Source organism: Maylandia zebra, linkage group LG20, assembly GCF_041146795.1.
Source record: "Maylandia zebra isolate NMK-2024a linkage group LG20, Mzebra_GT3a, whole genome shotgun sequence".
Lineage (NCBI taxonomy): Eukaryota > Metazoa > Chordata > Actinopteri > Cichliformes > Cichlidae > Maylandia > Maylandia zebra.
In genome coordinates, this window is record NC_135186.1 from 28242576 (window position 1) to 28268844 (window position 26269).

At 39.2% G+C, this 26269-nt stretch overlaps 2 protein-coding genes across 7 annotated transcripts; one reads left to right on the top strand and one right to left on the bottom strand.

The window, feature by feature from the left end:
* The first annotated feature begins 260 nt into the window (after positions 1–260).
* ccdc187 (coiled-coil domain containing 187) lies at positions 261–19814 on the top strand. 6 transcript variants are annotated; one of them, XM_076878245.1, is made up of 14 exons: positions 261–378; positions 1143–1238; positions 7096–7158; positions 7912–8050; positions 8236–8326; positions 8860–8892; positions 14108–14186; positions 14694–16013; positions 16512–16633; positions 16740–16811; positions 16895–17029; positions 17174–17268; positions 17353–17447; positions 17528–19814. In XM_076878245.1, the coding sequence occupies exons 2-14, from the start codon at positions 1190–1192 to the stop codon at positions 17674–17676; spliced, it is 2442 nt and encodes an 813-aa protein (XP_076734360.1). In that variant the 5' UTR covers positions 261–378; positions 1143–1189; the 3' UTR covers positions 17677–19814. The 6 variants fall into 6 exon arrangements, with proteins under 6 accessions (XP_076734360.1, XP_004546381.3, XP_004546382.3 ...); XM_004546324.5 differs by lacking the exon at positions 261–378 and adding an exon at positions 504–846; XM_023154925.3 differs by lacking the exons at positions 261–378; positions 1143–1238 and adding exons at positions 4206–4422; positions 4954–5018.
* Positions 19773–26047, bottom strand: tnfrsf9a (tumor necrosis factor receptor superfamily, member 9a). Its single transcript, XM_012917792.4, has 7 exons — positions 23456–26047; positions 22750–22869; positions 22489–22626; positions 22321–22393; positions 22101–22213; positions 21860–22018; positions 19773–21761 (listed from the first exon to the last, which is right to left on the bottom strand). Exons 1-7 carry the CDS (start codon positions 23580–23582, stop codon positions 21640–21642), a joined length of 852 nt encoding a protein of 283 aa, XP_012773246.3. The 5' UTR covers positions 23583–26047; the 3' UTR covers positions 19773–21639.
* Between the last annotated feature and the right edge of the window lie 222 nt (positions 26048–26269).

Here is a 26269-nt window from a genome sequence, read left to right on the forward strand (position 1 = left end):
GCCTACTATATTCAAACTACAGCAATAAAAAGAATACATAGTAAAGTATAGCCTATGCCGCTCTGGAAAATGTGAGCAATTGGAACATTTGAGATGCCTTCAAGGACTGTTGAAAAATACAAATTCACTCGCTGAACAACTATGTATGCTTAGGCCTGGACAGCATTACTGGAGCTTTAATAGTATACAAGATGGGTGTCACCAACTTCAGTGTCCTGCTACCACGTGTCCCATCTGAATTCATAATCACCTTTGGCCTGAATTGAGCTCTTCTTTCCTTACAGTATTATTATTATTATTATTTTCTATACCGACCTTTTATCCTGCCTCTGCCTCTGCCACCGAAGAAAACGGGCTTTTCCTGGAATGAAAGAGCTGGTAAAACATTTGGCAATACATTTGAATTTTTATTAAGATACCGTGGCTCGTGATAGACGAGAGCCCGAGTTTCGGTTTGCACGTAAAGGCAGCATCTTTTAACCGCCCACACTGTTGCCGAACAGGAGCTGCGAAGAAGCAGCAGCCGGAGCGACAGACTGTGGGTTAAGTTTGTCCGCCCTGGCTTACCATCACGAGTCTACGGGTCTTTGTTTCTGTGATGAACAAGTACCTCCGCTTTCGCTTAAAATTCACACCCAAAGTAGAGGCGTTAGAAACGGTCAAGTGTGCTCGTGACATTTTGCATAGTTTGTAGCACAGACAGAGAAACAGGAAAGGAGAGAGGGAGGGAGAAGTGCGAGCGACTCCAAAGTTGACACTTCGCTGTCATGTTTGGTACTTGTTGAATAGGCTGTGTACAAACACAACACTGCAGTGTGTGCGTGGGCGGCTGCGTGCTGGGAACAGGTAGGGCTGCTGTTATTTTACTTTGTTCTGCAAGTGGCCTTCAAATTATGTTTACATTACATTCTAACCTTTAGTTAATGGCAACAGTAGCGTTGCTCCTGGTAGCCATTGATCTCAGCTAGTTAGTGAGTAATCAGCTCTGTGGGCGAATATTAGTGGGTTAATATCTGTTCAGTATGTTTATTACCAAATGTTTTATTTGAGGTTCGAGTTCACTATGGTTGTCTGGCGTGGAAACTCATTGCTTCTTAATTTTGCTGTATGTTAATTAAGAACCAATTTCTTTCTGTTGCCAGAGTCTTCTGTATCATCATGAGGCTTTAAGGGCACAGGGAGGACAGTGATGGCAGAGCTGGAGATTGACCAATCCAACCTTCCACGTGTCCAAGAAGGTAGGCTTATACACTCCCACACAGACCCAACTTTAGCAGCTATAGAAAGTTCAAGAGAAAAGTGGTTCTTTGTATGTCTGGAGAAAAGCTTTGTGTGTGTGCGTGTTTAGCCTCTATACATGCAGGTTAGAGATCATGGGCACTTACTGAGCTACAGACATGGAGCCCGTAAGAGTTTTTATTGACACTCTAGCTAAGAGCAGACTTGTCTACCCTTCTGTTTGAGAGAGAATGAGAGCGACCACTTTGTATCCTCTCATTTTTGTGTTATGACTAACTTAAATCAGTGCTCTGTATCTACATCGGATAAGAAGTGTCTTGTTGTGTGTTGTGGCTGATGCAGCAGACAGTGCAGATTTAAGTGCTGTGCTGCATGGTAACAGGAATAAAGCTGGTACCGAATTGTCTGTTAGGAAATCTAAAAAACTCTAGTCTATTTATTGCAGTCAAATTGAATTGCTTTGTATGAAGTCACGAGAAAAAAATAAACACACAGTGATCTGATGATATTTCAATCAAGTTTAATAATTGTTCAAATGTACTAAGCATCTAAAAAGAACTGATCGTCTTTTATGAATCACTATCTAACAAAGGAAACGTGCGCATCATTAACGCTGTTCAAACAACTGAAGTATGAGCAGGGTTTTTCCCTGCAACAGGTTGGTCTGGCCTTTCACCAAAGGAAAATCACCAGGACAAAAATATTTTTAACCAGCATTTTCTAAGTAGGGGTTAGTTTGCCCAATCTTAAAAACAAAACCATTTTTAATTATTGCACGGCCAGAAATAACAAGCAAATGCAAGCATTATAAAAGGTAACAAAACCTCTTTGTCCAAGCTTTATTTGAACCAGTCATTTTTATGTGCGCAGTCAAAAGGCTGAGCCTGGAAAAAACTTGATGAGGGTCCATGCACATGTTCAGCCAGCTTTAGGTTTATTAAGCTGGTTTCCCGTATAGAGTTTGGGAGAGCAACCACACAGGAAAGACTAAAGCCAGGTAAAATAAGGCTGGAGTACAAAGTTGTTGTGTACAAAGGGTCATGTTGCATTACTTTACAGAGATTGATCTCATGAGTGACAGAACTGGCATGCTGGATGCAGATAAGAGCAAAGAATGAGATAGCCGGGATATGTGAATCCATGGGAAAGAAATGGGAATTCAGCTCAGATGAAGGTGCTCTGCAAAATACTCACAATTATGTGCTTGTTTTTTTTAGCTTCTCTAACTATACTGAATATGCTAGACAATAAATTCATATTTGTTTAAAACATTTTAAATGTATTGTGCTGAATAATTTTCAATCTATAGCTTAAAATGACTCTGAAGAAAATGACGCTAAATTGATTTTTATCTGCTTGCATGTAAGTGTGGAAACATTCACAGGTTAGGAACTTGTAAGCTGTCGCCTCAGTGAAGACTCATTCTTTGGCATGTCCAAGCTAATGAATGGGATAGAAGTAGGTCTGCGAGTCTTTTTATCAAGGGAGATAATTCAGCACTCCACTCTTGTTTCCACACACAAAGGGCACACTGTGCAGCTTAGCATTTTTATGCTTTATTGAGCAGGGGCCAGTGCACAAACAAAGCCAGTAATAGCACCTATAAACTTGTCAATGAGGCAATTGCAGTATGTAAATCATCTGTCTGGTCACTGATTTTTTTTTTCTTTATCCATTATCTTTTTTACCAGAGAGACATTTTCTCTTTTTAGTTCTGCGATGGTTTACTTTGTGTTCTTTTGTGCATGCATATGCTTCCTTTTTCCTAAGAGCCAAAGTTTCCCTTGTCCCTTTCCACCTTCACTTTCCTCACCATTTAAGAGCCCCGGCAAAGTCAGCTTTCTTTGTTTCCACTGCACCCCTTATCAGTTCCTGTTTTTCCCCTCCTCTCCTGCTCCTGATATAGCCTGATGTGCTGAGGGAATGCAGCTCCCAGAGGAATTCCCCCCCCACCTCCCCCTCATTCCTAATTTCACTCTCACCAACTGACCCAGAGTCCCAATACCCCTCACCTCTCTTTGTTCTCCCTGACAAACTGGTCTAGTTCAGGAGTTATTTGGCCGAGTATGCTGCGTTTATAGCACAACACAAAGATCTGTGGGATGGCCAGGCACTTCGTGGTGGAATCTTGTGCAGAAAAAGCAGTGAGGAGGAGAGCAGAACAGTCCAGAGAGGAAGGGAGCGAGAGGAGAGAGCATGTGGGCGGTCAGTGGGGGATTTTGGCTGAAAATAGAACCCTTGTCATTTCTCCTTTAGCCGGTTTCTTTGTTTGGCAGGCATTTGCAACTGCTGCTATCCAAGTAGCTGTGAAGATGAAAGTGAAATATCTCTGTCAGTGTTTGAGCGGCTGTTCCTGCGCGCTGGATCATAGACATGATCTGCATAATTTTGTTTTGGAAGATCGGCTGTTAGTGCGCTAATAAAAATACATTCACCTATGTGTTTCTGTATTATGAGTGAAGGTTGCAGTTGAAAAAAATGCATTTAAATGTATGGAAAACAGACTTTTCCATACGACTGTCTAGGCTTTAAGGTCATAGCCGTGGTAGGTTCTTGCTTAAAAATTGGATATTACAAAAGTCAAACTAGTGGGGAGCTCTGTGCTATACAGTGATGCTGACTCAGGCTTTTTTTTGTTTATTTTTTTGCTTTTTTTACATTATGTTTTTGCTTTGTACTCTTTCTCACTCTCAGTGGATCTTATCCTTGTTTTTTCCAAATGTAGCATTAATTTTTTTTCCCTGCTGGATCTTTGATTCACTATCCTCTTAGAAAACAGACACAACCCTATTAAGGACCTTCATTAAGAAGCTTACAGTTGGATTGCCTGCAGTCACACTGAGCATATGTTTTTTGGGGGGGATTGGTGGCTCTGAGTGTCTCACACCTTGTTTCACAAAACCTGTTTAGAAGTAACAATTGTGAAGTCTCTGTTTCCAACCCCTATAGCAGTGCTGTGGAAAAACAAGTTCGCCCACAATGCAGACACACCCACATGCACATCCATGCTCATGCCAGAGAAGACTGTCATTTCTTTCATTTTCCCCTCATTTTCCGCTTTGCTCTTCTTTCTTCGTTGGATTCGAAGAGTAAATTGTTTGGACTTGTCATTTTGTACCGTCGGATAAAATCAATCCTTCGACTTAAACCCTCCTCACCGGCAGACTGGACCCATAAGGGCAGGTTAGAGATCCATTTAGCGGATAGTCTCTTAAGCTCAGCGACAGGTGTAAGTGGTAATGCATGTCTGTTTTGGTAAAATTCTCAGTGTAGGCTTGTAGGGTCGTTCGTGTTGTAAAGAGGCTTCCTTTGGGGCTTTGTGCTGTCTGGGTGATTTTCATGGCCTGTGACAGTTGAGCCTCTCTAGATTGAAACCTACTCCTCAGAGACTTCTTCTTAGCAGGTTGTTTTTTTTTTTTTGTTGTTTTTTTTACTGTCCTATTTTCAAACAAGGAAGAGCCTTTGATTGTCTATAAAACGTTGGATACAATTGTGTTTTGTATAAATGAAGAAAATTGTTATAAGCATTATAGGATTAGGCGTTAGTGGTCAAGATAAAGTTCAACAAAATGCGAGAGGAATGCATATTTAGATAGGTATGAGTTAGATATGAATGAATGTCTTGAAACATTCTTCAAGCTTGGAATGGATCAAACACCTGATGTTATATTTGTATTCACCTGCTGTCCTGTAATCCTAATATATCCCTATTAGAATGAATGTCGACTCCACCAACTTGTTGTCGTCATCAGTATTACCATCTAATACATCTCCAGATAGTAAGTACATTTCAGAGATCTTTGTCTGCCTTTTATTTAAAACCTTTTTTTTTTTTTTTTTTTGGGGTAAATGTGTACTTCATTTGTCTATACACCTTTAATAATAACACGCTGCTCTCCATTAAGCATCCTCAAGCAAGTGGCAACCTGACCCCTGAACAATCCAGTGCAATTTAACACAATAGCCCTGGCACAAATTCTTTTTTTTTTTTTTTTATACCCGCTCATATTAATAATTTTTTGTTGACAGTTATGTGTTTATTTTGAGGCTGTGGTTAAAGGTAACATTTTCCTGGACATCTGTCCATCCACTTATTCAACTTATGGTCACAGCTGCCTGGGTACAGACTTTACCAATCTGTCACAGGGCTAGAAGGAAGAGCATTAGAAGTGTCTCTCAGTCTAAAAACTTACAAGCATCAGAAATTGAGTAGCTTTGATAGTATGTAAGCTCATGCTGGTGAACCCAATTGTCCAAGCAGTATATATCACTACTAGGTTTTCCTGAAAGTTTAGAAATATTATCTGTCTATATATCCTAAAAAAGGCTAAAAGAATAAAAAAAAAAAAAAACCCAACAATAGCAATGTAAAATGTGTTATAGCCTGCATATAAATTTTAAGCTTTCACAAGCTAATCAGGTTATCTTAAACAACTGAAAGCATGTGTGCAACATTTGTGGAGCCATTGTCTCCACAACCGTTACACAGCCCGCTGTGTTGGGCTCAGTGGATGGATTAGCAGAAGGACAGGTGTTTTTAATTGGCCCAGTCTCTGGCTCAGCATGAAAGGTTTTCAGCAGTGAGCTAAATCTCCTCTTAGACACTGTCCTCTGTCGTTCTTTTGCTATTAAGAAGCCTCCATTGTACGAAAAAGCAACTCTCTGGGTTCCCTGATGAAAATCTATTAGGTAGCTAAGCGGTTTTGGCGGGGTCACTGTAAGCTGTGTGAGTGGAGAAATGGAAGAGTTGGAGAAACATCTAAGCCACAATGCTGCGGTCTGTGTTCATTTTCTCCTGAGTAACGTTTGAGTTTGTTTGCGAGATCTTTAAACACCGATAAGAAGCTACTGTGCCTCATTAAGGACTACTGTAAGCACTTAATATGTTTATAGTTTAGATTAGAATAACAATTGTATAATTCTTATGTTCTTAAGTCTATGTTAAAGTGCTAGTCTTTGCAGCATTCTCTGGTGAGAGTTCACTAATGACATGAAACTGATATGTTTTATTGCCATATCTAGCAGCAGGTGGCCAGACTATTGGATCACAGGATATGAAAGACTTGTGGCTTGATATGGAGTACCAGACAGAGTTGGAATACAGCAAGCTTGTAGTTAAAGCCTTTGGATTTATGTCAGCCTTACAGCTTTCATTCGACACACTGTACATTTGTACCATCTGCAATAACTTAAAGGTTTGCAGTCAGCTGCTCTTAAACTTTGCATATTCATTTGGTAGGCATAGTGAGCACATAAGTGAAAGAAAAGCATGCATCTCGGCATCTCTTAGCATCCTTTTAACAATGAGCGAATGACTTTGTGTGTTGTACTGCTGTTACTGTTAAAAGCTGCTCACACACATGTGTAGCACATGAGCATCGCTCAGGACGGTGGAGCTGCTATTTTGCTCTAAAAGTCTGTGACTGCTAATTTTGGGCACTTGAATCTTTTTCTGAAATGCAGCTACCCTGCTATAAACATTTTATAAGATCCTTTCATGTATTTAACAGTGATGCCAGAGTGGTGGACGGTTGCTTTTTTCATTTTAAAGGGACACTCCTCTGCTTTTGTCTGTGTCGTGTAAACATCCATCATAACACACAGCACTTGTATCCTATTGTTTCCCTTTGGACAGACTGTTGGACCAAAAGCAGCACAGTTCATCCAAAGGCTTAGCTTTTGTTTTTCGATGGAGCCATTGACATCCATTCCTGACTGCTGTCGGTTTTCTGTTGTTTTAGTAATCGTCAGCTTCTGAGAACTCCTCACTTTATTAAACACTTGTATCCCACCCCTTCATTCATTTGTGAGCACTTTGTAACTGTTTGTAAATGTTGCTGTTGTCTATTGTTTCAGTGTGCCAGTGTTTTGCTGTGCTGGAGGATGGAGCGCTGGCACACAACCTGCAAGAGCAGGAGAGTAAGTACAAAGTTAAGCAGCTATTTGACAGCTGCATACTGTGCAAGCGTCTACTAACTTCTATTATGTGAGCTGCACTCCATTCTGTCTCAGTGAACCACCACTGTATGTTGGGTTCATCTTTTCCTGAAGTATTCACAACCGCAGTGTTATGCTGCAGACTTGCCAAGGACTTTAGAATTGCACTGGTGTGCCAAATAATGCAATCCAAAACAACAGCTCCCTCGAGTATTTTAATTACGCAACCAAAGTTTTAAGAACACTTTTCAATAAGTGTCAACTCTCGCACTAAAACCATCTTTATAAAGGTAAAAACGTATGGCATTGCTGTTGGATTGTTTGCGTTAGATTGGATTTTATTGCAAAAACTTATATTAAATTGACACAAAGAGAGAAAAGATTATATAACAACCAGATGTATATGTACTACATAACATATGTATTTCCATGAAAGCCTTTTTGGTTGCTGCTGTGGTGTCTCTGTACATCTTTGTAAAAAAAAAAAAAAGCCATACAATTTGGTATGTATTTTTAAGATTCCTCAAAAGTGTCATCACTGAAGAGCTGGCATGCAGCAAACCATGTTTCAGATAATCAAAACATTCATAATGATTTAAAATGAAAACAGATTTAAAGTTCCAATGCAATATAGTAAATATTAATTCATATGTAATAGATCAAATACGGTCCCTTTTGATACTTGCATTGCACGTTGCCTTACTATCTCCCCTTTTCTCTGCCTTGCACTTACAGTCGAGCAATACTATACCACCAACATTCAGAAGAACCAGCTTGTGCAGAATGACATCCGTGTAGCCAAGAAGCTGCAGGATGAAGAGGAGGAGCAGCAGGCCCAGCAGAGTGCCCTTCAGAGACAGGCCTCCAGACAACTGTAGGTGACTCCTCAAAGCACACTCCTGCAATAACCACACTGTGCTACATGCAACCCTTACGCGACTGCATGGAAATTTATTGCACAAATTTATGTCTTCTTTTACTTTGCTGCATGTTATGTTGATTATTGTATCCATAAATCACAAATATGAGAAGTAATTTTCTTCTGCGACTGCTTTGTAGAGAGGAGCAGGACTTTGAGTACGCCCGTGTGATTCAGGAAGAACTCCAGAGATGTGCTGAGGAGGCTCAGAGGAGGGAGCTGGATGATGAGGTGAGCTTTTACTCACATCTCTTTGCTTACATAGCATATTTTATTACCAACCTGTGCATAAATATTTTTTTTTAAAAAGCAATGTGTATTTAATCTTCTTTTACAGTACCCAACATTCAAAAAAATAAATCTACCTTTATGGAGATACGAAGAGTCTGGTTGGACCCCTTTGAAATGAGATGATGCATACATCTCAAAGGGTTTACCCAAATATTGGAACTTTATCATAACCTTAAATGGGTTATTTACCTTAGCACCCATGCTCGCTATAGCCTAGGTTAACTGGGGAGCTTAACCATGAGCTGTCATGCATTTAACCAAATAGGGAGAAACCTGTTAGGTTTGGTAACTTTGAACATATTTGATTTAAAAAAAAAAATCTTATCTTTAGCTCAGTTGACTTTGATGGAAAGTGTACTAGTGTTATAATACTACATGGCTGGTAAGCTCATCTTACTATAATATACAAAATCTCTCTCTGTCTCTCTGCATGTTCATTTTTTATGTGTGTGTGACCGCCAACACCTCCCTAGATGATCAGGAGAGCATCCAAACTTGGCACACAGGTACATCTTAGGCCCATGAAGGTTCTTATGTATATCAGATATTGTGATGTTGTAACTAGCAACGGGATAAAATAATCTGTTTTCAGTATTACTGTCCCTATAACACTTTATGAAAGTATTTTATCATTTTTATGATAGTTTTCATGACAGTAGTATCTGATTTATATCCACAAATTTTCAGTTATATTTATCCTGATGTCATCATAATATATTACCTGGCAGCGACCTGCTAATGTTCTAAAAGAACCTGTTTTTTTTACCTGTTTTCTGTTATTTCAGTTTCAAAATAATTATATCTCATTCATATACATAAAAGCTGAATTATACATGATCTATCGTGTCTTCATGTTGCCTAGTAATCAATCAGCAGTAGGCTAAAATTACCCTTTTTTGCATTTATGCACCTTCAACGCCTTATAATATCATCATTTTAATGTCACAGCGCACACAGGTCAAACAATACAGTAGCATGAGCATGCATTTGTATTTTAAATGTATTTCTTAATGTGTATCTCTTTCTTGTGCAAATCTATAGTTTTAAAGTCAAGTCAAGTTCAAACCACTATAGACTATTCTAGAAGATATAGACGTGATCCTTGAATGAAAGATGTGCAAAGTAGAAAATTAGTTTTCCTCTACCAGCCACTCATTTTTGTCATTTTTAATTTAAAAGCTCCATGGTATTAACTCCGAACTGAACGGTTCCCCTGATAATAAGATAAAAAACCTTGACAGCAAACTTTGCAAAGTAAAATATTGTGAGGGATTTGTTCCTGAAAGAGGAACAAATCCTTTCCCATGGGCATCAAGTTGCTGGCAGTAACCAGAGCAGAACAGGATACTGTATGAACAAGTTTACCTTCAGCACAAACTAATACTTGGAGAGATACTCGTTTCCCGTCTGTCCTTGGAAGTATGAGCATTTCTTTCTTTTGTTAAAAGGGATAGCACAAATATATATTTTTTTAACTTTTTTTGTATGATATGCATACAAACTTACAAAACAATGTGAAAAAAAATCAGGTGAAAAGTAAGGAAAAATCATTTTTTATAGGATTTAGTGATGGTAAAAGGTAAATTAATACCACTGGCATTCCCCTTTTAAAGTCAGTGAATTCACACACAGCACAGGGACTCATAGGCATTTATGGCACTTAGGATGTATTTATATATCATTTAATTATGCGCCTGTTACAGGGAGTATCATATGGCTCATTCTGCTCACACTTAGGACTAACTGAGTAAATAATGAATCCCACTGGCAGCAAAGTGCTGCTCTGGGCCTCGGGTGTATCCATCGCTCCAAAAGAGGGCTTTAAAAGCACGGTCAGCTGTTTAGCACAGTCGTTCAAGCGATGATGGCTCAAGCAGTTTCACCGGTGCTTAGCTCCAGACATGGACCAGCAAGCGCTTTATCCAGAATTTATTCATATGTGCGCATTTAGTCATGCAAAACTTGCACACTGTCGTATTCTCAATTTTGTTGTTTAATATTTTAATCTCTAAATAAATCATTTAGATTCTAATAAACTCTATTACAGAATGATGGCTTGAATGTTTTAGCCCCATTAGCTCTATGTATAGGAATATTACTTCTGACTGAAAATATTTCAACAGAAATGTATTGCTATGAAACTTTGTACTTACATTTATGATCTTGGGAAAAAGAAACCTATGACATCAGCGATCTCCTGATCATTTCGTTAGCGTTGCCATGAAATTAACAACTAACTAATACTATGATCAAGTTCAGTTCCTTAGTTTATCAACTGATATTTGCAAAATTAGTGCCATGTCTATTATCCATAGCTGCACTTTGCTTTTAGTGCTTATTGGTTTAACAAATTATGCATTTTATGACGTGTCGATGTGAACTCGATAGCATGATGACATTATCATTTAGATGAATCACTATTTGACCTGAGTATAGCCTCAAAGATATACAAGGTGTATCTGTTCATAAAATACGGTATTATGCAAAAGGCTCGACCCTCATTTCTTTACATTTTCCTGGGAAATAGATGCTGCAATTTAAGCATATTTTTGAAATGCAGTGTATAAGGCAAAAACAGATTTTGTGCAGTTTTAAGAAGCTTAAAAGTCAGTTTTTGGTATGACCACCTTTTCTTCAACACATCCTTAACTCTCTTAGGCGAGCTTTCTTGTAATTTCTGTAAGTAGTCTTCAGGAATAGTTCTCCATTGAAGGACATTTAAAGCCCTTCTTTGGATGTTGGCTTCCTCTTGTTCCGTTTTCTGCCACAATGTTTTAATAATGTTGAGATCTGGGTTCTGAGACGCTATTGTCTGTTTTTCAATCTAGCTATGCTTTTATGCACTGTGATTGGCATCAGTGTCATGATTTAAAAAAATAAATAAAGCTATTCCCATTCAGATGCTTTCCAGATGGTGTTGCATGCTGGATCAAAAACGAACAGTAATTTTCTGCATTCATAATTACATCAAAACTCTAACCATGACAGCGCATCCACTGTGTTTTAGACACTGTAGACACTCACTGTTATCCTTCTGTCCTGATCTCCTGTAGAACCAAAATATTAAGATTTGGTTTATCTCTCCATAGGACTTCCTGCCACTCATTTTATTTTAGTCTAGTTCTTGTGTAATTTGGCATTCTTAAGCCTTTTCCCTTTCTTTATGAATGGCTTTTTGACAGCCACGCTTCCACTGAGACCATTTCTAGGTGGCCTCAGTGAACACTACACGGATCAACTGAAGGGCCGTGCATCAAAGTCATGTGTCAGGTTTTTGCTGGATTTTTTTTCCCCTATTTCTTGAAGACATGTCTTTCAGCTTTTCAGATCAAAGTAGCAGATGTGTAACTTCTCTTGTCTCCACTTTAGTTTTCTCAGTGTGTTTTTTTAAGGACACTTTGCACACCATCCCAAGATACTCCGTGCCCTTGGTAATCAGTACAAAAATATTATTTTATGCTGTCAAACTTTGTTATCTTTGACATTTTTTTATCATGCTAACAAAATGGCAACAGTTGATGTGCTTTTGTGACAGGCTGCTAGTAACAAAGTGCCTAAAGATTCAAATTAAAATAAGCTCTTTATTCCTCCCTTCACTTTGGTCTCTTTTTTATGCTTCAGTGATTTACAAGTAAATGTTAAATGGCTTAACAAACAAAAAACATTCCTCTGAAATTGCTCGTGTGAAGTTTGTCTCCTTAGACACAAGCTATAAAAGAAATCAGCCGTGGCTCAAGATGCTTACACAGTGCTGTACATCTAGTTTTAATATAAACAAACATGAGCATGACCATCTGGTTACAAATCCAAGTTTGCAATATAAATATAATGCTTGGATAGCTGTTTTTACATGTATCTATCTCCTGTTTATGGTATGGAAGTGAACCTCTACAGAGCTGTAAATACAAAAACAATTCATCTTGCAGCCAAAACATGGTTGTCCAACCAGATGGTTCTCATCAATCACCACTCCCACGGTGTTTGAATGTTCACACACAAGGCAAATCCTGCCCTCCTCAATGATGCTGTCTTGATGCATTTTGTATAACTTGCTTTACCAAAAAGAAATTCATCTGATTCTTTGAATAACATGAATGGTGTCACTGAGAAACGAGAAGTCTATTGTGCTGGAAAAAGTCATCGACTCAGCCATGAAAACTCTCCAGCTGGCCTGGTTGTCTGTTTCACATGGCTACTACAGCAAAATATTTTCTCTACATGGCAGTTTCCTTTTTGGAGAAGGCTGTGTACAAAAGCTCCTTGTTTGGAGGGTGTGAGGTCATAGAGGGCTATAAAATTCCTTGATCATTAGTAAAGGGGTTGGGTTTGAACTCTGTGGTTTACACTTTACATTAAATGTAAACCCTAGTTTACTTTTTTGGCTCTGCAGTATTTTCTTTTTATGAGTGTTGACGTGGGGATCAAATGATGGACTATTAGCGCACACGTTAGCTTGCTTTCCATAATGACAGGGAGATCAGAGGTGTTGATTAAATATTTGCCTCCCTGTAGATCGTGTCTTTAATTAAGGAACAGAAGGCATCAGGCTGTGCACTTTTAAATGCCAGATCCCTGTGGCACTGCACGCCTAACCTGCCATGGCAAGCTGCTGATTGTCTGCTGATGCTGGCAAAGTGGCTCACACAAATGTCCTGATTGCAAGGCAAAAGCAGCTGTGCTTGCTTTTGCTTATGATTTATGTTGTAAATGCTGCCCACAGAGGGAAATCTCATAGAATTCACTGGTTGAATTTTGATGATTTATTGGTAGCACAAAAAAGTAGCACTCAGATACATTGAAGCTGGACCGTAGAGACACACAGCTGCTCTGGTAAGACCAGACAATCCCCTGTGACAGTGTTACTTCAAGTGGAGCAGTGGCATTGATCTGCTTCTGCTGTAAAAGTTTACTTTTTCTTAATTTTTTCTTACAGGTTCTATTCAGTCAGAGTTCTAAATCCTGTGGTGTCTCTGGCCACCCAGAACAGAATTAGTTAAATGACCGCTATTAAGATGTCACATCACCTCACAGCAGTATCAGATCCCCCAACATAACTCTGCATGTCCAATGTAGTAAGATTCCTGTCTTCATGTAAAAATGTGGTCTAAGGTTTTGGTCCATTTTGGTTGTTACCTCACCAATGAGAGCAAATCTAAAGGAGCTACGCGAGTTTAAAGAGTGGTGTGAGGTTTAAACCGACGAAGGAATATCTGGAGCCCAAGACAGCTCTCTGCTACATTATGAACAAAAGCAAAATCATCCATATGGGATATATTAATTCATGGATAAGATTTTCCTTCATTGTCAAATTGCAGCTGTTGATTTTATCTATGTTATATTGCCCTCTGTTGGTGGAAAAGGGTACAATGTATGTGGAGCCTCATTCTTGCAGTTATGTCGACTCATAGTTCCACATCAGTGTAACCCGACCATTTATTGTGTCATTCTTTTAATCGGGGAAGCTCAGTTTTTTGTTTTATAATTTAGTCTTTTATTTGCTCTTGGTTTTTTTTGTTTGTTTTTTTTACTATGTCATACACTAAAAGATTCTGTCATTCTTCACATTATTTTATAGAAATGCCTTACATGTTGTTGGTGAATCTTGTTGAAAACTAAACTGGAAAATAGAAAAATATATTTGATTAAGTGCTTATTTGATGGAAGAGATCATTTTATCTGCTGAAAGTCATATTTGTGTACACACTGGCCTTGTTTCCACAGGAAATTGCCAAACGGTTGCAAGAAGAGGAAGAGGAGAGTATCAGGAGACGAAGTAGAGGGTCAGGGAGCCATAGTGAAGGTAAAGCTTTATTGTATATAGTTATGAAGGTTGTTTAGAAATTTTCACATTGTTTAAATAAAATGTTTTGGGGTTTTTGGATATTTTTAGTGGTTTGCAGAAGGCTTTGTTATACTATAGGACACAACCTGGCATTATTTAGCTTCTTACTAAACATTCTTGGCTCTGCTTGTGATCATTACTGCAGCTGTATTTAAATCACTCACCACAGATACTACAAGGCCATGAACAAAAAAGTTGCTCATTTGTTCATGAATATCTTCATGGTTTTTTTTTTTTCTTACTTGCTCTCATGTTTGTTTTGATATTGTCTTTAACGCATGGAATTACATTTACAGCATTTGCAGGGCTCATTCTTGTATGTAAATGCATGGAAATATGTCAGTTATATTTCATCCATTTATACTAATTGTAGATTGTATTGCTGTGTTACCTCATCATTAATAATAATCACTAACAGACTCACCCACCCACCCTTTTTTGTTTGCATGTTTGGCATTGCCAAAGGCAGCACGAGTGACCCTGCACTGCTATCCCTACAACAGCACACACACAACAGCGTTTGCCAGGGGGAAGAGCAGTACCCTAGCACCACCACCAGGTGGCGATCATCTACTTCTCACTCAGACATAACTGGGCCTCAGACTAACTCCCCAAGGGGGTTAGCAGCTCAGAAAAATACAACTTCATGGTCAAATCAAGGACACCCCAATTCCATTAGGCAAATTAGGAGTGAATTGAGAGAGCCTTTGTGTGAAAATTCAGATGACTCGGACACAGTTTTCTCTGAACAGCTCTCTGTTTGGTCCCAGAGGCTGAATGAAAGATTCAACACTGCACCTGCTCGACAGCGGGCATCTTTACATCAGCCACAAGAGAGAAATTGCAGAAGAGTTTACTCTCGTAGAACATTCTCAGACGAGTTCAGGGAGGAGAGAGAAGAGTGGGACGAGGACTTTTATGAAAATGGTGATCTGAATGAAGGGAGGCCTAGGAATCAGGATAAAGAGAGGAAGTACAGAGATGAGTATGATATCAGAGGTCAGGATCCAGGCTCTCAGTTAGTCGAGTTTAGAGAAAAGCGACGCAGTCAGAGTGAATCTGTTCGGCTGCATGACAGGGATACACACAGCAACAGAGACTTTGCAAAGACCTGGAGCTACAAGGACAGCCCTGACAAACACGTCCGTTTTCGAGATGATAAGAGGAGCTCTCGCAGGGAGCAGAGTGAAAGCAGCCAAGTGTGGAAGATGCTGGCCCGTGTCCTCAAAGAGAGGGGTGTGCCTGTGAAGCTTGGTGGCAATGGGGCGCCACTGCAAATAAGGCCTCAAAGCAGAGACAGCCAGGTGTTTCATGGGAGTGAGGTCTCCTGCAGCGACTCCCAACCACATCAGAGAGCCTTCCACAGAGCTGCTTCCACGAGGCACAGTTTCCATGGAGATATTAGGGAGAGAAAGAGATTGTCATACCGAGAGAACAGTGGGAGAGATCACAGAGAAGACCGAGACAGGCATCATGATAATGGAGAGATTTATGAGATTAGGAGAAGGGACTCAGACCTTTCTAAAAGAGAAAGACAAGGCAGTAGAAGGTGGAGTAACAATGATGAGAGGGGAGAGAGGAATGTAAATAATTATAGAGTCAGGAGGGCAGCAAGCGAGCGGAGGCATTTACACAGGACCGCAGAAGAAAGCTTAAGCTCAGAGGAGGAGCAAGACGTGGAGAGGAGAATAAATGTACCCCGCCGAAGAGCCCCAGGACGTAGCCAAAGTCTCAGCACCACCAGCAGGGCTTCAACCAGGGATAGGTCAAGGCGCACAGCAGCAGGTAACACTTAGACCTGCAGCCAACTCTAATCTGCAGAGGGAAAGCTTCCAGCATGGTGCTGTCCCTCTCTGTGTACATCTGCTCCTCTCATCTTCCCTTAATCATCCCCTTATCTGGACTTGGGCTTTAGTGGTGTCTTGATTCCTTACTGAAGTGGGACGTTTCCCTGTTTCATATCTACAAAATCAGTGGTCTAAAATAGTCTTTGCTTTGTACTTTAATTCTCTACTTTTCCTTCTTCTAATTCTTTTTTTTTTCTTTTCATCTTGAGGGTTGTAAGATAATTAAGTCCAGGGAGTTGCTTTCATTTTGCATCTTTTCACCTTGTGCTGTCATTTCAAATGTCATTGTAAATAACCTTTCCCCGACTCTTTCGGTAAACTTGAATGATTAATGGGTGATGGGGTTTTTTTGTTTTTTTTTAACAAATCATGTGCTCATCATCATCACAGTTGCTCAATTTTCTGTGAATTTGACACTGTCAAACTTCATCTTTAGGAGCACCACTTCAACCAGAGCTGAGTGAAACTAATCTGAGCCTGGGGGAGCTGCAGCAGGTTTTAGAAGATGAAGAACTGGCCCTCAAGCTACAGGAGGAAGAGGAAAAGCTGTTTGGGAGGGTAACTGATCCAAGAATTTAACATGAAACACTGTAGTTTAGAAGGTTAGCAGAAAAACAGAAGTTTGGTTTGTTGATCTGAACATTTACTTTCTGTTTCCTCACAGAACTCTCAGCCATCTCAACGTTGTCCTTATCCAGACGGGGACTTCAGAGTAGCACAAGTGGCACAGGATGAGGTGGAATGATAAACTGACATGTCATCAGTATCCGTTTATTTAACATCCAACTGATTAGTAAGATCATGCCTTTTTTTGTGTAGGAAATTGCACGATTCATGCAGAAACAAGAAATTAAATCAAAGCGTAGATCTCGTGAGCTGGAAGGACCTGAGTCTTGGCGTGAGCATAGGGCGATGATAAATCATCATGACAGACGAGCTGCAAGAGAGAGACAGGTTTGTTTGAACATGTGGTTAGGAATTCAAGACAAAGACAAACATATACACAGACCTGTTATGCATATGTGTGAAAGGTCTTTATTGGGTGTTTCTGCCAGAAGAGGTTTTAAACAAGCTGAGAAACCTCTTTGTTCATTTCAGGTCCAACGAGAGAGACTTGACTCAGAGGGCCTTCCTTCCCCGACTGAGGACTGCTCTCCAGAGAACCTTCCGCCAAGTCCCACCACCACTACACCGTAATTAACAAGTTAAATCTCTTAATTAATGCTGTATGTCTGATATTTCAAAAATATGGTGACTTATAGCTGCTACATTTATAGATCAGCCCAGCAGATTAGAAACATTGCAGAGGAATTGGATCCAACCTTCCAGGCGAGGAGGCAAGGCACAATGAGCCTCCAAATGGGACAAATGGGTATTTGAACTGAACTGAAATAAAACCACTGTTGAAACTGTTGAAACAATAACTTGACAGTTCCTTTTCCTCCATTGTAGGTCCAGCTACTCAGCCCCTTCCTGTGCCACAGTCAGGTCTAAATGAAATGCTTGAGGAGCCTACATTTATTCCGCCAACAAAGCGTCAAACAGACAAATCAGGACGAAGTAAATCCAAAGAGAAGAAGGAGAACTGCAAGCAACAGTGATCTCCAACACTGTGTTCTGCTGTAGGCCATACACCGTTTCTTTTAAAACACTTAATCAGTTCAGCTAGAGTTCTCATTGCTTATTATTTTAGGGTTAAAACTGACACGAATAGCATTCACTCAGCTGCCCCTACTAGCACTTTTTTTTAGAGCAGTGGAATAAGGAGACTTTTTAGATTCTCGATTGAGTAAAGACAACATTTTAAAATCATGGCTTTTATAAATGCTAAAGGGAAATGTTGGGTTTGTTATTGTATTGTATTTTATATGTAGTTAACCAGTATACTGTCAGCTGGATCTCTCAGTCCTCCCCAAGTTGTGCCTACACTTTATTTACATTACAAATACACTAAACCATCCAAGTAGACTTCTATGTTCTGCCACCTAGTATATAACTTCATCCCATTGTCTAAATCAGAATACTTTAATAATCCCTAAAGAAATTATGTCTAAACTAGGTATAATGTGGGAAAAATAATTATTTGAACCCATGGTGAATTTGTAAGTTTGCTCACTTATGAAGATATGAACAGTTTTTATTTTATGGTAATTTTATTTTAATGGAGTGAAACAAAACATTAACAAAAATCCAGAAAAAACACATTATATAAAAGTTATAAAATGCTTTGCAACTTGAAGCTTCAGTTCCCTCCACAGATTGGATTGAGGTCTGGAGACTTGTTAGGCCACTCCATGACCTTAATATGCTTCTTCTTTAACCACCCCTTTGTTGCCTTGGCGATATGTTTTGAGTGCTTGTCAAATTGGTAGATCCATTCACAACCCCTCTTCAGTGTTCTAGCTGAGGGAAAGAGGTTCTCATCCAAAACCTTCACAGTACTTGGCCCTGTCCATTTCCCTGTTATTGCAGTCAAGTTGTCTGTACTTTTAGCAGGAAAACAGCCCCAAAGCATAATATTTACACCTCCATACTTGTTGTAAGTATGGTGTTCTTTGGATCACACTCAGTTTCTTTACCTCCAAACACAGTAGGTCAAGTTGATGCCAAAGAATTTGATTTTGGCTTCATCTGACCGTAGCGCTTTCTCCCATGTCATTTTATTCCACTTCTGAATAGTCGCACAACTGTTTTTACCTTCTCACTAAGCTTCTTGCTGATAGTCTTGTAGTCCATTCCAGCCTTGTGTTAGGTCTACAGTCTGGTCAGTAACTTCCTCTGACAGCTCTTTGGTCTTGTCCATGGTGGTGAAAACTTTGAAATTGATTCTGTGGACAGGTTCGTTTTATACACATCAGATTGCCAGTGTCTGTAATTGATTGACGGATTGTAATTGCCTGTATGTGCGGGGATATAGGCAATCTGTGGGAGCCAGAATTCTGGATTGGTTGTAGAGGATCAACCGATCCTCTGTATTTTTGGTTGAGATTCTGTTGCTCTCCATTAAAATGAAGCTACCATAAAAATTAGAGACTGTTAATTTCCTCTTAAGTGAGTAAATGTACAAATTCAGCAGGGGAGCAAATAATTATTTCCTCCACTCTATTTCTTGGGGGAATCTCCAGAAGCATGTGAACGTTAATCTTTACAAAGAAATAGTGACAAAGTAATCTTGTTTCAAAGCAGTTCTTGTCATGTTTGCTGTTATCCAACGACAATCAAACTAACTTTGTTTACTTTTTATAGATGGAAATCCCAGAAGTTGTAAAACTGGATCACATTAACATAGTGGTAGTGAAAGAAGTCAAAATTAAATGTAATTATTTCCCACTCGAACGAGGAAGTTCATTATACTCTTGCTGACAGCTCATGGAATAAATAAAACTATAGCTCTATGCTATAGCTACATGAAGCTTAGCTGCTACTATTACCTTTTGGAGCTTACAACTACATTTCGCAATCTCTGAAATCCAACACCAAAGACAGACTTTGAACTAAAACACTTGCATGTTTTACCAGGTCACTTTAACACTATTCCTAATGCCAAACAGGAATCTAACAGAAGTGACTGGAAATAATTTTGATGCATGTATTACTATTTATTGGTCTCTCTTTTTGTTTTGTGTATGTTGTTCTTGCTGCCACATTTAAACTCTTTTCTTTACACAACTGAAATACGACACCATGACTGCAACTATTCTGTACATAATAAATACAATCTTTATTGCTTGTTCAAAAATGAGATGTAAGTACAGTGTAAAAATACATATAATCAGTTTTATACAGTACTTTAGACAGCTGAAGACATTTTATAGGAAACCACCGTGAGACAAAATTATACATTCAAACCAAAAGTACATGACATTCATCAGGTAATATTCAGCAGGTATAATAAAGTGCTGCAGTCGTATTAAAATGTCACTGTATGACTGTACTGTAATGTTAACACTTTTTCACTGCACCACCTGTGAACTTTGAAGTCTTTAACTGATTTTGCTTTGCTGGAGAGGTGACTCATACGCTGCTCTATTACTATAGGCGTGGGTAAACGTTTTCAGGCAAAGCCCACACAGTATATTTCTCAAATGTTCCATGAAGAAACACTTGCCTTTTACAGACCAGGGGAGCAATAGAATTTAAAAAAAAAACACAAAAAAACGTTTGGTCTAATCTTGCTGCCCACTCTGCTGTTCTAGAAGAAACTAAAAGTAACGCACTCTACTCTACTCTCTCTGGGGGGTTTCCGCTTGGCCCCTGGGTTTAGCTTGCATGTCATTTACATTAGTCAAGCATATTTGTTCACAGGATTTCCCAAGACATTCAAGAGTTACAGCGATAATTGGTGGATTTCCCATGTGGCACTCGTGAGGAATACTGAAAGATTTTCGCAATTGTGTTACTAAGCTTTAGAGCATTTCATTTTTGTTTTTATTCTGACCTGTTGAACGCATACTTGATCTGATAAACACTTAGTCATACAGCGTGCCTTAACATGCTCAGTGATTGTCACAGCTGAACGATTTTTACCTTTCATTTGTGAACCATTCTGTACACTCAGTATTTCACTAATAGGTCTCCCTAGTGCTTCATCTTGAATCGTAGCTTTATCTACTTAAAATAGGGAAGTCCCTTCACTGGGCTTTTTTTGACCAGTTAAGCAACAGTTGGAAAGTCCATATAGTTCCTGGTAAAGTTCAGTGGAGTGGAAGAGGCTACATGCAATAATGAGTCTAGCTACCTATTTTCACAATTTAACAAATAATAATTATAAAATAAAAAAAAGACAAACTGTAAATGACCAACAGATAAAACAATTAAAACAACAAAACTGCCATAAACAGCAGGTAGGTTGCTATGTTATGTTGAGGCTTTGAGCATATGTAAAACCATACTACTGGGAGGTAATATAAAGGCTCAGAAAGTAATATGACTAAAATCAGTCTGTTACACCCACTTGCACACTCACCCACGTCGTATTTTCAAACTGAGCAATACTTGGCAGTTTTACCACTCAGGCGTGCAAATAACAGATTAATGACTGTCTATCATACTCTTACTGACTACAGCTGTTTTACAGTGTACTGGGGCAAGTAGACTGAACTTTGAATGCAGTTTAAAAACGTAATGGCAAAAAGGCTAGCTTTTGTTGATTGTTATTTCATGACTGTGTTCACATTTCAAGATGGCAAAAAACCAGCCTGCTGTTAGAATTTACATGGTGAATAACCTATTGTTAAGTCCACTTTCTTCTTTCCCCTCTCAGAATTCCCCTTCCTCTTGTTTCAACAGACTGTGTTATTGAAGGATCACTGAAACTGTATCCAGTTGTTAAAACTGAGCATGATGTTGCAGTTTGTTTTGTCCTCTTAGGCCTTTTTACACAGTAGCTTATGCTGTTCTAAAATAAAGACAGCTGGCCTAAGCAACTTGGTATAACAAAGACATTTAAAAAAACAAAAAGTGGCTCAGTATGAAGAAAGAAGAATCCCATTTTAGCTGTAAAATCCTGTTTCCTTAAAGGAAAAAGCTACTTCCATGCGGCTTTCTAGCCCAGGGCATTCCATTCATGCAATCAGCTGCTCTGAAGAGTCCTTAGAGTCCAGTGACTCTGAGCTGCAAGTGCTGCCCTGTTCCTGCTGAGCCTCATGGAAACTGCACTCTATTGCAATTAATGTCCTGGGATCATCTGAAGGAGAAAAAGAGGGAAAAAGTAAGCAATTAAAATAGTTAATCACTATGATTCAGGTGATATATTACCTAATCATGAAATGCAAGAGAAATTACCTGTAGGATTTACAATGATTTTTTCATGAATTCTCTTTTTTGTCTTCTTTCTTTTCTGGAGGTTTTTCACAGCTACGATCATGATAATGATGATGGTGACGGGGAACAAGACAAGTATGCCAATGATAACAAACAGTGGCCATATCGGGTCTTGAGCATCTGTTTCAAAACAGCACTGTTATAGTCAACTTTAGATCAGAACTGAAGCAGTATGATAAGAGGAAAAAAAATCATGACTTACCAGAGTCAGGTTTAACTTCTTGGCCACGTGTTGCCTTAGGTATAACTGGAACACACTTAATGTCATTTAATGCATCTCCTTTGACCACAATCTGCTCATTTGGATTGGAGCACCTGGGAGAAACAAGCGTGACAAAAGATTCCCTGTGACTTTTCTGGGATTTATCAAGTGTTTTATTACTGTAAAACATGGTGGTGTTTAGTAAAGGGTATTATCTTACTTGGTACTCCAGGGTTTGCACTTCTGGTGAACTTTGTCGTTATATGTTCCATTTGGACATTTTCTGCAGTCACCTGTGGAGACAGTCAGTGTGTTGATTTGCCATTTAAGCCAACATGTGTAGTGTCTGGGCTAAAGTTAAAAGCTTATTATTTGTACTTTTACTTACGATTAACTGTAGGTTCGAAGCCTTTTTCACACGTCTTCACACAGAAGGAACAACGTTCATCACCACAAGTAAGTCCTTCTCTACAGCCACACTTGGTATCAGTTGTGGCAGTGCAGGCTTGTAGAAGGACCTGAGCACCTAAACATACAAAAAGATTAAAAGCTCTTGTAGTACTACAGAAATCTATATTAGCCCAGAATTTAATACACTGCTGATGAAATGCTCTTATATGGTTGTGACTTAATTAATGCACCAACATACCTACACACTGTGTACAAGGGTAACAGCTGTATTCTTTAGGGTGCACTGTATAGGTCCCGGGCTCACAGGGTTTACAAAGTTCTTTTGGGGTTTGACCACACTCCTCGACTAGGTGATTTCCTGCAAAAATAAGCAAGGGAGTAAAATACACATAAATTTCAGTGACACTGGCTCCATCAAAGCTATAATGCATCTTAATAAATGACAAAAGATTTCCTTTTTAAGGTTCATAAGTTATAAGATTGGGGTTTCTAGAAAACTTTGAACTCTAATAACTATATTTACTGCTCTTACACTGGATGTACAGGAATGAAACTGACAAATTCTGTCAGTGACATTTCCCAATGATTGGATATATCAGCTGCATCATCCTTGCCTTTGTTGTGGATTGGGTGAAAAACCACTGAAACTATCTTTGGTTGCATGTGGCCACCGCAGAGGAACTCCTCAAAGGTTGGAAAACAATCTCAACTTTTTTTTTCAACATCCAAAGATAATAGCTGGGTTTAATAATGTGGAAGAAAAGACTTCTTTTATCTCACTCGTGAATATACAGTAGGCTAAACTGTAAATGTAGTTTAATTCAAAAGAGCGCCGTTAAAAACAAACAAACAAAAAAGCTGCACATCTGTAAAAAAAAACCAATAAATGTAGAGTCTATCTGCAAACTTTTATGAGATTCTGGATCTTTTTTTTTCTTTATTACCTGGGTGACAGCTGTTACAGCAAACATCGTTCCCCTCTAGCGCCCATTCCTTGCAGCCCATCTCCACAACACTGCACTGGATGCGGATGCCCAAAAAGAGAACGATCAGCCAGGCGATTGCAGCCATACTTCAGCTTCCCAGCCTTGAAGATGATACAGCCACTCCAGGAGAGAGTTGATTTAATCCAATCGAAGAATTATTCCAGGTATCTCTTCCACGCGGCACTAATTCGGCTTTTCTCTTTACCTAAATCTGTGTGAGCATCGTTCTGCGCTCTGCACTCATATTAAGCAGACTGTATAGTTGCGACTTCAGCAGTCAGAAAGGTTTTTAACCCTCTTGCCAGCTGAGCGCTTATAAAAAGTGTTGTCGCGGGGGACGGGGGGCGTGTCACAACGGTGTGACTCAGCATGGTACAATTCATCTACATGCATAGACAGTTTTTTGTCTTAGTCATTTTTATACAACTACAATGTATTTATTAAAAATAAATGAATTCATTCAAAATACACAAAGAGATACCAAGATATAAAGTTGTCGCTGGCTGTAGGAAAAAGAAAAGCGAAACTTTGCTCAGTCAGATTACAATATTCGTTTCTTTTCCTCTACCAGTAACCAAATACAGCCGTGATAATGTCGTGTTATGCATGCCTTCAAACTTGAACGACCGTTCAAATCTGTTCTGTTCTTCATAGAACTGTCTGAACTAGGGCTAAACTAGATTTCCTGGAACTTAGATGCAATCGCCGCAATGTGTTTACAACAGCACAGTCAAGTTCTCCACCTGCAAATGTGAAGTTAATTCAAATAGCAGCTTTACTTTCTAGAAGCTTTTGCTTCTATTTGAGTGCATTTACGCAGTATATTGTCTCCCAATAAAGCATTAGACTTAACTACCTGTCGTGGAAAGGCTTTGTTATCACGCTACAATAGAAATAAAAGGGATTTTATCTTCATCGTAACTTTTCTGTTTTGTCTCTAACGGGGAAACAGTCATAAAGGGGGATTTTTTTTTATTTTTTTTTATTTTTACTTAATCTCCTGGACTTTATTTTGTCTATACGGTTTTATAAACAAAGCTTAAGGATGCCAATACCATTGTCTTCCTCGTGGGAGTCATGGCATCATAGTATACATACAATATACACTGAAGAAATGCAAAATTGAGGTGAAATTAAAGAAAATGTACAGCATAAAACTTTTTTTTAATTTAAGTAAACAATTGTTAAAATACGATTTTATTCACAACAGAGAACGCGTCATTGTTATTTAACAGATGAGTCATAGGACAAGACATCATGCCCAGAATCACAAGTTTATTTAAAGGGCATTGAAAATGTCTCGAAATTCCCCCCCTCACGGACTCTTCAGAAGATCATTATGTGTCTGGTGGCTAACACTTGTATTAGACAACACACGTGGCAAATATTCAGGTAGAAAATGAAATTAAAAGTGTTGTAAGAATATTTCTTCTAAAATGAAAGTGGTGCTTTTAAAAGTGACCTTTGTTTTCAGGTGCCTTTGTTCAATTGTGTATAGCGATTCCCAAACTCAGTAGGACTTACTTCCTTTGAAAAAGGAACCGTTTCCTTACAGTAAGTGGTGTGAGTTTGGGAAAACACTGGGAATTTGCTGACAAATGATGAGGTGTCAGGTGATTACATATCTGGGGATCTTCTAGCTCATCTTCATGCTTAAATTCAAACTAACAATTTAAGTGCGAAGGGGGAAAAACGAACCAAATAAATACACGCACATAACGTTTGTCTGCTGAGTCATGATTGTAACATCTCACTATCATATGATACTTCGTGACATTCGCAGACGAGGCCTTTGACTTTCTAATGCATCACACTCGACCGATAGCGTCGTCACGTCAAAGTGCGCGCGTGGTGTGAGACTGCGTATGTACCTCATCTGCCAACGCACCCTAAGAAACCCTTCCCACATTTACTCCTCAACCTCCTCTTTAAAAAAATTCAGCAATGAAGCACAGTAAAACCCCGTCCCAAATTTACATAGCGGCTCGGGAAATACTTCAGGGCTGTTCGGTAAGGAGTTTAGCAACACAATCTGCTGGTAAATGAGTGTGCGCTCATATTTGCATGTAGGCTGACATAAGCTTCAGAGTCAGTCAACCTGGAACTGTCATGGCAGAAGGCTTTGTTAATGTGGGACTACACGTTTTCACTTTACCCGTTGGCCTGTATTTCAAACAGCACGAAGGCGATTACAGGTCATTGCGCTCTTCTGGGGGCTGCTGTTCTAGTAGAGTAACTTATTCTGCCTACACAGCACTTCCTTCCTGACGAGCATTTTTATTACACACCCACCATAGATGTAGGTGTGTGACGTCACTCAGCAACCGCGGCTGTGGTTGTGGGTCAAGTAGATGGGGGTCTGTACTATACAGTCGGCTTGTTGTTGTATAGCCGTTTTACAAGTAACACCAGCCCACTGGGAAAGTACACGTAATTGGTGTACTGGAAACTCCACTCAGGGGTGTTAACTGTCAAGTGTCAAAACCAACATTAAAACTTTGTTGCAACATATTAACCCATCTCGGCTATAATTGTAAATGGTTGTCTATTCTTCAGGCGACTGTTTTGTTGACCACAGGCCGGTCATGAACACCAACCACCCACGAGATTGTGTCATACATTTGAAATGCATGATACTGCTTTCGAATTAAAACAGGCAACGGCACCTTAAGCACATTTTCAAATCGCATTTTTATCATTTTATCAGTCAAATGTATAGTTTGTACAATAATATACACAAAACAATGTCTCCACCTAGTGGCATTTCACTCA

Excerpts from the sequence above, each read along its gene's own strand:
- ccdc187 (XM_023154925.3), top strand. The coding sequence starts at position 4,235 with ATGCACATCCATGCTCATGCCAGAGAAGACTGTCATTTCTTTCATTTT. Across the intron at positions 4,423-4,953 it reads GACTGGACCCATAAGGGCAG|AATGAATGTCGACTCCACCA; the intron begins GTTAGAGATCCA and ends TATCCCTATTAG. Across the intron at positions 7,159-7,911 it reads CAACCTGCAAGAGCAGGAGA|TCGAGCAATACTATACCACC; the intron begins GTAAGTACAAAG and ends TTGCACTTACAG.
- tnfrsf9a (XM_012917792.4), bottom strand. The coding sequence starts at position 23,582 with ATGGCTGCAATCGCCTGGCTGATCGTTCTCTTTTTGGGCATCCGCATC. Across the intron at positions 22,394-22,488 it reads CTTCGAACCTACAGTTAATC|GTGACTGCAGAAAATGTCCA; the intron begins GTAAGTAAAAGT and ends CTGTCTCCACAG. Across the intron at positions 22,019-22,100 it reads AGAAGTTAAACCTGACTCTG|ATGCTCAAGACCCGATATGG; the intron begins GTAAGTCATGAT and ends GTTTTGAAACAG.